Source organism: Octodon degus, unplaced genomic scaffold, assembly GCF_000260255.1.
Source record: "Octodon degus isolate 3935 unplaced genomic scaffold, OctDeg1.0 scaffold00281, whole genome shotgun sequence".
Taxonomy (NCBI): Eukaryota; Metazoa; Chordata; class Mammalia; order Rodentia; family Octodontidae; genus Octodon; species Octodon degus.
In genome coordinates this window covers 973,353-986,001 of record NW_004524857.1, presented here as the reverse complement: position 1 = coordinate 986,001, position 12,649 = coordinate 973,353, and the positions used below count along the sequence as shown (strand labels likewise).

The following is a 12,649-nucleotide window of genomic DNA, read 5'->3' as shown; positions in this document are numbered from 1 at the left end:
AGAAAGTGGCAGGTATCTTCCAGCTGTGCCCATTAGCAGATAAATGTTATTATTCCTTTATTAAATTTCAAAATTATAGAACATGGAATACTCTGGCATTCATTTTGTTCAGATACATGAAAGAAGGCAGTATGATTTCTGCTTTCTGGAATTTTTCCAGATTTTTTTTTTTTTTTTTGCCTTTGTCTGTTTCTCTGTGTGGCATGAATTTCTTGGGTAAAAATAAAAATGCTGTTTAATTGTTTCACCAATAGTTTTATAGCTTTGTCAGTTCCATTGGTTATTTTTTGAAAGATTCTGCATATTCTTTCAGATTTTGTGACTTTTCTTTTTTTCTTTGCATTCATCGATTTTTGTTTTATAATTATGTACCCTATTGTTAGATATGTAGATGTTGAATACACATTTCTGAACCCTATTTTTCCTTATTTTACGTTGATATATCCAGTTCCTTTTTACTGATATGTATGGATATGTATAACAAAATACAAAGTAAATATGTAATATAAAATACATGAAATATTTATTTTCACATCTTTTAGGTTTTTTATTGCTTTTAGTTCACATTTGGGAAGCAGTATGAATTAGATTTTATTTTATAAGTTGAGATTATATGTTTTTGATAAGAATTTTAATATATCATATTTTTTATGTTTCTTTTGATATAATGAAATATATAGGGAGGATACTCAGATTTATTACGCTTACAGATTTGGAGGTTGAAAGTACAGATAGTGTAGTGCTGAATGTGGTGAACACACCCACCCGAGTGCAATAGTGGAGAGATGTCTCAGTGTGTGACAGGAAGAGATTAAGTGGTGAGACAGGACGCCCGAGAATGATTCAGGAGTCAGGTACACTCTTCTAGAACAACTTTCTCTCTTGACAGTGCCACACCCAGGGTCATGCAGTTACTTCCATTTAATCCCCTCCAGCGACCCCACCTCTCAGTCTTTCTACCCATTGCACAGTGTAGGTTGTGGCCCAACCATCCTCTTAGCATATGCAATTGGGGGATCAGACTTAAACCGTATCCAAACAATCACAGTGGCAAGTGGTAGGATCGGATGTGCTTTCTGTGTGCCATTTAGTTTGCTGTGTGGGAAGCACTGAGCAAATTAGATGTCATTCTTGTTTTCATGAATCTTATATGGTAGTATTTTAAGTGATACTCTATATATTTTGATGTAGATAATAAGTGTTATTTCATGTGTTGTTTTTTTTTTTTAAGTTCTATGCCAATAGCATTTTCTTATTTGCAAGGATGGGGAAGTAAGTAACACAGAGTTATAAAATGATAGTTTGGGATCTAAAATTCACTACTCAATTTGTTAAATGTATGAAATAAAAAGTTTAGTTATGAAAGCTCAATGGAAACGACTTTAATTGTATTTTAGAGGTTTTCTTTTAAATGACTGTCATGTATGTAGAACTCTATATTTTGTTCTCTGTATGTATAACACATTGCCTGGCCCACAAAGTCCATAATTTCCAAATCAAACAATTTCTATTTAGAAGTGTGGTGCCAGACAATGCCAGTTTTACCTGAGAATGTATTTCCTAACACATTCTCTGTTCTGTTTGACTTTGTCCAAGAAACAGCAGAGGAAACCTAATGGGGTGTAAAGATTTCAGATAGGCTTCTAGATAAAGTTAATTCTAAGTAAGGTGTGATAGAAGATGAGAAAAGTTAGCAAATTGGAGGTCAAAGCCAAAAGAAATCTTACACAGTTCTCTTCTTGCAATAATACACATGTACCGTACTGTAGTCACTGGCGTATCTGTTGCTTTCCTGTAAGTGTATATTCTATGTGCTCCATGTCTTCAGTGACTGGTCTGCCCTGGATTCAGGAGGTACAGGATGAAGGAATGAAGGCTGAATTACTTTTTTAAAAAAAATTAATTTTATTGAGAAACAAATAGCAATGAGACAGATTCAAAACCGAGTAATAGGACAGTTTCAATAATTAAAACGTTGCATATTGTTGTCTTCATAGTGGTTATTCAGTACAAGATGCAGACATGATATCCTGTCCAAACACTATTAGTACAAATCTTTCTTCTCATTGAATTAGGAGAAAGTAGCTGTATATCTATCCTAACTATTTTGTATATACAGATACAAAATTGTCCTTCATTTGTATCCCCTTTTTTGTTTACTTTTGTCAGAGATGGGTATTCCATTGCCATTTAAATATTGAAGGCTGAATTCTGCCTGTCTTCAGCATTTACCATCTCTCATGCAAATAAAACTCAGTAACAGAATTTGATTGTCAGATTGGCTATAATAAGATTCTTTAATATATTCTGAATCTGCAGTTCCTAATAATGGGGCACAAATACTCATGTTCTTTGCTTTTATAGAATGAATAGAAAATTTGTGTGAAAATCCTATAGTAACTTAATATGAGAGGAAAAATTTGAATATCAACACTACATGCTTTTTTTGAAGATTCCATATAGTTTCCAGTATAAACAAACAAGAAACAGCCACTCATTCGCTGGGTTCAATGTCACATGCCTAGAATCTCAGCAACTTAAAAGGTTGAGGCAGAAGGATCCTCAGTATCAGCTCAGCCTGGCCAACTTAGTGACACTTTCTCTCAAAATAATATAAAAAGGGCTGAGGAATATTGCATTTGACTGTCCTTTTTGACATGTATCTGGATGCCTTTACTTTATAACTTTGAAAATATTTATTTACTCATATATTCAGGCATTCTGGAAACCTAAAAATTATTGTTGGTGAATATAGATGCAAATATTTAAATAAGTCATTTATTAATTTAAGTATAGTAAAAGATTTTGAGTACTTGATCGAAATATGTAACTTGCATTTATATTTGCAAAGCATGTGATAATTGAAGTTGTAATTGGATTGCTTGAATTTTGCGTGTGAGGTGTATAGGGATATATATATATATATATTCACCATGAAAGATGTTAAGTAACAAATTATGGAGACATACTCCTTTTATCACACAGTCCTGTTTAACATAAAACCTCAAGGTAAAGATGACTCAGCTGTGTTTAAACATAGGAATGTGAGAGCATGCAACTGCGTATGCTAACATTCCACCCACTTGTCTTGGATCTGCTTTGTTCAGAAGGTAATGGTGACTTTGAAGTAGGAAATATTGATTCATCATGTTGTAGCCCGAGGGATATTAATACATTCTCCTTTTTTTCTCTTCTAGCACACTGATTTATGTCAGTACATGGACAAGCACCCTGGGGGGCTCCATCCAGATAATGTGAAGGTAGGAAAAGAGATTTAGAAGCCCAGATTTAGCACTCTTCATGTACATTTTTTAATATTTAATATCTCTATCATAACTTAAGTTTTTAAGATTTTTTTTTTATAACGAGAAACAATATCAGAGTGAACTATACACAGTCTGGACCTCAGTTTACTTGGTGGAAATTGTGTTTCAATATTGAGTGTGTTTACTGGAAGATTTTTTATTTAGATCTTATTGTATTTTTAATTCACAAAGCAGCATTTGCCAACAATGAGTAGATTACACTGGCCCCTATTTTAACCCTGTGCTCAGGAGAGGGGAACGTAGTAGCTCTAGCTTAGAGCCTCATAGTATAGTACCAGTTGATTTCAATGTGGAGTGCTGGTACAATTCAAAACAAGGTTAGTATGAGTTCACCAGGCGTGGTTTTTCTTTTCTATTCTTTTGCTGTTGTTTTTCCCTGGTCCTGGGGCTAGGCAAGTGCTTCCCACTGATCTAAATGTACAGTTCCTTAGGTTTTCATTTGCAGGTATATATAGGAAACAGTTCCATTTTACAGCGCTCTTTTCCTTTTTCTTAAGCTAGAAACTTAATGAGTATCTGACAAAAGAACTAAATTTTTTGTACTATTTAACCTAGTGACCATTTTGGAATATGTTTCTAGAGCTTCAAGCTTAAAACAGGAGATTTCTGAGTTAAGGACTTTAAAGATACCAAAGGTGTATGAGAAAGCTTATGGATGCGCTTACATTTTGTGACTCAGATGACCGCATTTCATGATCGTGAGAACCAGTTGAGTGTCATGGATACATTTGAAACAAAATTGTTTACATTTTGTCTTTATTATCTGTATATACCACTCTTTGAAACATGATGCATTTTTTGTTTTATACTTGCCTTTGCTTGTATAGGTTTGCTCACACATGTATATAATTGTCCTTCATAAAAATACATTTTATAAGTTCCTGGGGCCTTGCCGGATAGCTCAGTTGTGTAAAGTGCTACTGGGCAAATGCAGTCAGGCGCCTAGGACTGCAGTTCGATTCCCAGCACCAGAGGCTGCATCAGAACCATCCTTAAGGTGGCCTGAAGCAGCCACAAAAACAATCTTTCTCAAAATTTTAGGGCTGGCCAAATAGCTCAGTGGATTAAAGCACCTGCAAGCAGGCTCAGGAGCCAGGGGTTCGATCCCTGAGCCTGCCATGCCGATCCTGCCCCCGGGCGCGCTAAAACTGCAATTGAGACTTGAGTGTGGTGGTGTGTGCCTATAATCCCAGCTCTTGGGAGACTGTAAAGGGGGATCATTACAAGTCCGATCTAGTGTAGACCCTTCCCTAAAATACAAAAAGAAAAAAAAAAATTCCTCTCTTTAATTAAAATGTATCATGAATATCCTTTAAAATCAATAGTGTACATGACTGTGTAGCTTAGTCTTTCCAGTAATTATGCTATTTGTAGTATGATTAAACAGAATTTTTGATAGTTTCTTAAAAAAAAAATTTTAGACCTCTTTGCAGAATGTTGCATGTTGCTATTATACACGAATATAATCAGTATAATAGCATTGTACTCTTACTTACCTTGAATATCTAGTTAATAGATTAAGTTATCTGTATTAGTAAGACCATTTTCCTCTACTCTTACTAATGTTGACTGGAATCAGTCATTTTCATTTTTGTGACTGATAAGAGTGGGATGACTTTTTTGTTGTCATTTGACTAGTAAGAGCACTAAGAACTTCCTCTTTTCCCACCATGTATAATTCTGTTTTCCTTAATCGCCTGTTCTTACATGTCAATTTTTTATACATTGTCCAATATTGTGTTATTTTTATTTTTTAATACATTGTAGGTGCTTTTTAATATTTGTGACATACTAGTGAAGATTTTTCAAAATGGGCAGTCTAGGTTATACAACTTAGAAATATAAAAACTTTAACTAATTTCTTAAAAATAATTAAATCAATGATACCTAATAGTCTGTTGATTTTTGTGCATCGTCTTTTTGTTGTTTTTAATAATAGATTTTGTTTGTTCAATTTAAGAATTTGTAATATGTTCATTTTTCATAAAAATATATATATTGTGTTAACAGATAAAAACATTGTTTTGTTTGGTCCATGCTGACCAGATTTGCAGGCCATCCTATGATGAAAGTTCATAGCTGTGAAAGCTCTCATCACAAAAGCAGAGCAATTCTGGGTGTGTCCCTTAAGTTCCTCTATGTCACACGGGCATAGTCCTTTAATTTTAAGAACTGCCTTATGTCTTTGTTGTTTTCTTTTATAGGGACTGGCTACTGATGGTTCAAGGAGGCACTGTTTAAAGCCCACATTTGCATAATATCCATGGTTTATTTGCCATTGATTACAAGTTTCATTGTACTATGTTATAATAACATTGTACAATTTTGAGTCTTTTAATTTACTTCAGAATGCTTTATGCGCTACTTTGTGGTCTGTTTTGAGAAAAGTTCCATGTCCTGATAAGAGGACTGTATTTCATTGTTGTTCGCTGGAACATTCTATGGGTATATTACAGCAAGTCTATTTGTTTGAAGGTTTTATTCAACTCTGGTACTTTTTATTTGATTTATTTATTCTAGTTCATCTATTTGTGACAGTGGGATAGTGAGGTTCCTTACTATAATTGTGTTTATGTTTACCTGATCTTTTATTTCTCATCGTACTTATTTTATTAAGTTAGGAGTACCGTTGTTGGTGCACATTGTTAACCGTTCTTTTCTCTTGTGGTTGTATTGTTCCCTTAATAAGTATGTAGTGACCTTTATCTCTTCTAATTGGTTTGGCTTGAAGTCCACGTTGTTTCATAATAGGATAACTCCTCCCACTTATTTACACATTCACATTCATGGAATATTATTTTCCATCCTTGTACAGAACTAAAATCAGAATTAATCAATGATCTCAGTGTGAAAACAGAAAACTTAATCTGGAAGATAAAATAGGTAAAACAGTGGAACTCATAGACCTAAACCGAAACTTTCTCAGCAAAACTTCCTGGCATAAGCAGTAGTACAGCTATCCCAGCTTGGTCTCTTGATTGAGAAATCGATTCCATTCACATTGTGACTTATTGGTGAAAGGTATTAACTTATTCTTGTCCTTGCATTATTTTCCTTTTGCTGACTCCTTTTCCTTCTTTTTAACTGCCTGGTTTACCTTGTGTGTTTATTCTCATTGCTAGTTTCCTTGTGTCTTTCTTTCAGGAATTTTTTTGGCATGCACAGTTGTTGATCATGGATTTTTTAAGGCATTCTTTTTTATGAAAATATCTTATTTTGCCATCAATTTTGAAAGTTAGTTTTGCAGAATAAAACAGTCTTGCTTATAAGGTTTTGTATTGTTTGTTCGTTTTTTCCAGGCCGGAAACATTTCACTCTGTCTTAGATACTTTTCTCTCACTTCAGAGACAAAACACCTGATACCCAGAATTAATGAAGGAAAAGTTTATTTAGCTCAGAACTTGTGGAGGGTTCAGTCCATACTCGGCTGGCTCCAAGGCGCAGGGGCACATGGCAGAGGACAGTAATTCATGGGGGTGGAAAACAGCAAAACAACAAGGAGGAGGAGCAGAAAGAGAGAAAGCAGGCCTTTTTCCTCCCTTATATTGTATGCAGGTTTCCTGCCTCAGGATGGGTGTAGCCCTCACTTCCATAATCCCAGCACTGGACTCTGAGTCTATCAGAAACCGTAGGAACCCTGCTGACTGCATGAGGCTTTGGGGAGATGTCCTTGCACATACCACAACATTCTCCTTGTTTTGTTGGCACTTAATGTTCATGTTGAAAAGTCTATGCTGTAATGAGTTGACATTTTTAGCTAATTCGTTGCTTTTCTCTAACATCTTTTAAGATCATAGACTTGCGTCATGGACATAGCGCAATAGCAGAGCACCTGCCTGGCAAGTGCGAGGCCCTGACTTTGATTCCTGCTATCAAAAATGAAAATAGAAAAAAATCATAGTATTTTGATATGATTATTATCTTATCAAAATATGATTATTAATATGATTATTAATGGCTTGTGCTCTGGCATCTGAACTGCAGAAAGTGGAAGTAGACAGTGCTTCTTACCACTTTAGTTTCCATGGGACAGCACTCACCTGCGTGAACACTGGGTTTTCCTTGCTGTCTGTCTGCCCAAGCCACGGCACTCCTCCAGGCTTACACTGGCATCTACACCATAGGTGAAATTGTTCTCTACGAAGTCTGACTATGCCATCGTGACTGATGTCCCATGGGGGTTTCTGTTTGACATATTAACATATTTTGTCATGTGATATTTATTGTGTTAAATCTATGAATACAAAATGAAGAAGGTAAGAATAATATTTACTAAGTTAACAGCTGTTTGTAATACCATGCTAGATATTGAGTAAGAGAAAACCAGTTGAGCTAAAATAAGACACTGTACAAGTTTGTGAATGCTAGGTGAATAAGAGCAGGTCCTTTTTAATAAATCTGACACTAAATCATTAAGTGGTCAGAATATAATAAATATTGAATATGATAGAGAGCAAAAAACCCCAGTAATCAAATTCTTTTGTTTCTAAATTAGCCAATGTTTACTTTTAGTTTCATTGCAATTCAGCCTGACTATATATAGAAGCATTTTTGACATCTGTCTGGGATTTTACAAGTGTACATTTTTCTTTGTTTGTATGTCAGGTATAGTTTATTACAAGAATGTGTCATGCACTTAAGAATTGATAAGATTGCTTGTTAAAATTTCCAACAATACAAAGATAATATACAATAGAACAACGGAGGAAAGAAAAAACTGGAATATCACATAATTCCTATTTTGTAATATAACATATACGTATTTGTTTTATAGTCCCTCTCTAGTTCAGACCAGACTTGAACTAGCTATGTGCCTCAGGGTAGTGGTTCCAAATTCATGACAATCTTGCCTCAGCCTCCTGAGTGCTGATATTATAGGTGTGCTCTACAATGCCTCGCTTAACATGGTCTATTTAATTTTGTACTAGTTTTCAGCAAAATGTGTGTGAAAATATTACCATTTTAATAAAAAATCCTTACAATACTGAAATGGTCTCTAAAGAAAAAGAAGTCAATGCTGTCCAAATTTCTAGAGTCATCCTCCTGCTTTAATTGCCTAAGGATGTGTCTCTTATCAGTGTGTCATTCTGAAATAAATATTCACCATTAACTAATGGTTTGTTTCTAACTATTATATCTATTTTTGACAAATGAGTATTTTTAGCAATTAATTACTTGGAGGGCAATTTAAAACCTGAGCCAAAAGCCTGAGGACATTGGCCTTGTTATAAATATTTATAATGATGAAAGGCATAGCGACCAATGTCTAGAACATTGTAATTAGTATGTAGGAAGCTGGTTACAATTTTTTGGTAAAGTCATTTTTCTCCCTTTTATAAGTATTTACACTGAATTACATTTGGGTTTGGCTGTCATAGTTGACTTTAATGCTGAACTTATATTACTTTGCAATGGTATAATTCTAGGTGATATGCAAATTGAGGCTTGAATCTTTTTTAAAGATTACTGTAATACTTTACATTTCTTCTTTTATTCTTTTTTGATGCCATATTTAAAAATTAATAGGCATGAGAGATAGAAAATTAAGATTCATGAAAAAAGACTAATGCTGTCTCCAGCTGATATCCATAAATGTACATGTTTGAATCCTATTGCCACGATAAGATTAAATCTTCCTGTGCTTTTATATAATACACTTGCATTTTCATGGTATAATGATGTTTTGGAAGGTTTCCTACAAATGTGCACTTTCTAATTTTTGGAAATAATTATAAATAACAAGTGATTTTGAACTCTTTGCTGGTGTTTTCTGCTATCTTGTTGTCATAAAATGGACTTCTGTTTTTTATTTCAACAACAGATGAACTATTAAAAAAGATCTGATATTTATTGCAGTTAAAGAGTTATTATTGTTTTCATAGTCCACAGAACAGGCAGGTGTGTAACAGACAGAATAATGTTACGCCAAATTAAGGTAATCTTACACAGATGGCACTGAGAATTGATTCCTGAGTGAGACTTTCAAATGTTCAGATAGAAAATCAAATGACACCTGATTTTCTCCATATTTTTCATTACAGTTCTCATTTGCTCATGATTTCTTATCATGCATTATCATGAATATTGCAGAACCCTTCCTAATTCTGTATTTCAGAAAATATGATTATTTCATAAGGCTATTAAAGTGTTTTTTTAAAATTTGACACCTGATTTCAACCACCTGTCTAGGCTTCTTCTGAATGTTTTCATCTTATTTTTGTCTTTGCAAAATAATTTTCCATATCTAGAAATTAGCGGATTAGTGATAGACAAAAATGAAATTTCAAACATCAGTTTGTATCATGATAGATATTTGAGGGTGTGTGAATTTTTCAGTTAGGACATGTGGTCAGTATTTAGTTGTATATAATATATCTTTTGTGTCCTTGACATAGCCCACAGAGCTGCTTGTTAAAACTTTAGGTCCAACAGAGAAATCAAGAGCAGCTAATTAAACTCTTCCCTAGAGGTACTTTAAACCCCAAATTGAAAAGACAAAGAATGATGAGATGCAAGCAGTTTCTACAGTTATGTTATATAATGCTTTAGTTGTAGGCGGGAGTGCTCACTTTGGGGATACCCATGGGGAGTAAGGGAAACACCATGCTGGACTTCAGGCTTAAAGCCAGCTTGCTCACCTTGCCTTTGTCCTGTCTAAAATTGATACTGTATGATACACCTCTGTGTGTGCTTACCTGGAAAGTCATGACACCCTAGGAGGAAAATGACCCCATGCGTAAATTATTGTGCACTACTGGGGAATTCTTTTGATTGTCTTTAATTGGGACAGCAAAATCTTATGTGACTAGTTACTAGTAGAACTTATAGTTTCTTCTCAAGGTATAGGTTCTTACTACTTTGTACCTCTTTAAAGAGATTAGAAGAGAGGCTTATTGCTCAGATTAGTTCAAATTCACAAGTCTTTAAATACTCCAATTCATTTTAAATTTTTTCTATTTGGTATAACTAAGTTAATATCAATGGCAGTTTACTATCTAAGATAGTATTTTAGCAGTAAAACTACGTAAATATTGCAGTGGCCTGTCCCACCATTGCAAAAGACATGTAGACACTGGGCAGCTATGGGGACCTGGTGAGTCCAGCCCTGTCCTCGCCACCATCGTGGGAGCTTTGCTGAGCTTTGTCCTGCTGCAGTCAGAGGAGTCTGGGTGAGCCCTACCCTGTCCTGCTGCAGTCAGAGGAGTCTGGGTGAGCCATTACAGAGAGAGCTTTGCATAGCTTCAGCCCACCCCCATCATCTTTGGAGCCTTTCTGAGCCGCAGCTTCCCGCCATCATGACAGAAGCCACACTGAACCCCACAGGCAGCAGGAGCTTTAGAGAGCCTGCCCCACCCCCCACTGTCCCAAAGCCTTGCTGCCCACACTGCACTCCCTACCTCATCTCAGCAGAGTCTGGGTGAACACTGGGAGCTTTAAAAGTGTCAAAACAGAGTAGCAAAAGGCAGTCTTAGACTTCAAGCCCACCCAGAACAAGTCTAGGAAACAAGGACATAGAAGAATTTGGAAGGCACACACCTGAAATTTCTGAAATGATAGCAACTGAAGTAAAAAAAAACAAAACAACAACAACAACAAAAAAAACCTGAATCAGGCTATACAAGAAATCAGATCAGAAGTAATCTCTCAGGTAAAAAAAGAAAGGACAAAAAACATGAAAGAATTTTGCTCAGCATATCTAAAGAAATCATAGATAAGAACATAGAGGGGAATAGAAAAATGATAGACACACTGAATGAAAAATACCGGAAGAATTATAATGGATGAAACAGATTCAAACATAGCTCCAGGGAATTAATCTCCCTGAAAGCTGAGAAAAATGGTTGAAATAAACTGAAGACAAAATTTCAGACCTTGAAGACAGCATTGAACTAAGGATTGTGAAAGGAAAGATCTTTTAAAAATAACAAAGAACCAGGAAATTACAGTTCACAGCTGCAGGATGCTGCAGAGTGAAACACTAAGACTAATAGGTGTCAATGAAGCAGCGCAGGAGTCAGCATAAATGACACAGAAACTCTATTTTTAGAAGTAGTAGCAGAAAATTTTCCAAGCATGGGAGAAGAATCTGCCAAGCAGATAACTGAGGCACATGGATCTCCAGCTAGCCATAATCAGAGTTAATCCTCATCTAGACACTTTAATAATCAAGATACTAGAAACTGAGCAAAAGAACAGAATGTTAAAAGCTGTTAGAGAAAAGAACCAGATCACCTATATTGGAGAGCCCATCAAAATCACAGCAGATTTCTCAACACAGACTAGTAAATCGAGACAAGCTTGGAGTGAAGTATATCAAGTCCTGAAAGAAAATAACTTCCAACCAAGATTGATGTACCCTGCTAAACTCTTTTATCTAATTTAATGGAGAGATAAGAGCATAGTCCAATGGTCAGAAACTGGATATTATTGACAAAAGAAACAGCAAAAACCCAATGGAAATTAAATAACCCCCTACTGAACAGTCAGTGGGTCACAGATGAAATTAAAGAAGAAATTAAACAATATTTACAATTAAATCAAAATGCACATATAATTTACTAGGACCTGTGGGCCGCTATGAAAGCTGTCTTAAGCAGGAAATTTAAGCGGTAAATTGTTATATCAGAAAACAGAATTAGCTCAAGTAAACAATTTTGTTTTGTACATCAGCCTCCTAAAAAAAGAAGAGCAAGTGAAGCCCAAAGCCCAAAGAAGGCAGGAAAGTATAAAGATCAGAGCAGAAATAAATACAATGGAGATGAAGAAAACAATACAGTTATGCAATACAGTAACCGTTATCAAATTCCTCTTCTTTTGTTTGGTGAAGTTCTATGTTGTTTCTACTTTTTTGACTTTTATATTCTCTTTAGATAATAAAAAAAAGTTTTGTGCTAGTATTATATAGCCAGATGTCTTCAGCTCTGAATAACCACTAGAGGGACAGCAAGTCACAGTGTATAAACTAATGTAACTGTCCTTGTAACCTGTTGTGAAATTTGGTTTCATTGTTAATATGTTTATCTTTTTTAAAAAGGAAAGAATAACTGGGATGGCTGAAAGCGAAAAGATACCCACAAGATAACTAAGATAATTATACTACTAATTTCTATTGGTTTATTGAAAGGAAGAGTTAAAGTTTAATTGCTTGATCCTACTTGTATACCTATATCTGGTAATCTGAGCAACAAATTTCATGGTAACAGTATGTAATATAACAACCATTGTCAATTTCCTATTCTTGTTTTGAAATTCTGTATCATTTTTTATGTTGCTTTATTTTTCTTTGTTCCCCACTTTTTTCATTTTAAAATAAGATTAAAATA

At 34.9% G+C, this 12,649-nt stretch overlaps 1 protein-coding gene across 1 annotated transcript in view; it reads left to right on the top strand.

Annotated features, from left to right (window-relative positions):
• Cdk14 (cyclin dependent kinase 14) overlaps positions 1-12,649 on the top strand; it is a 546,799-nt gene that overhangs the window by 321,273 nt on the left and 212,877 nt on the right. Inside the window, exon 7 of the mRNA XM_023707130.1 lies at positions 3,198-3,260. Within this exon, the coding sequence (XP_023562898.1) occupies positions 3,198-3,260 (63 nt within the window). The remainder of the gene's footprint in view (positions 1-3,197; positions 3,261-12,649) is intronic.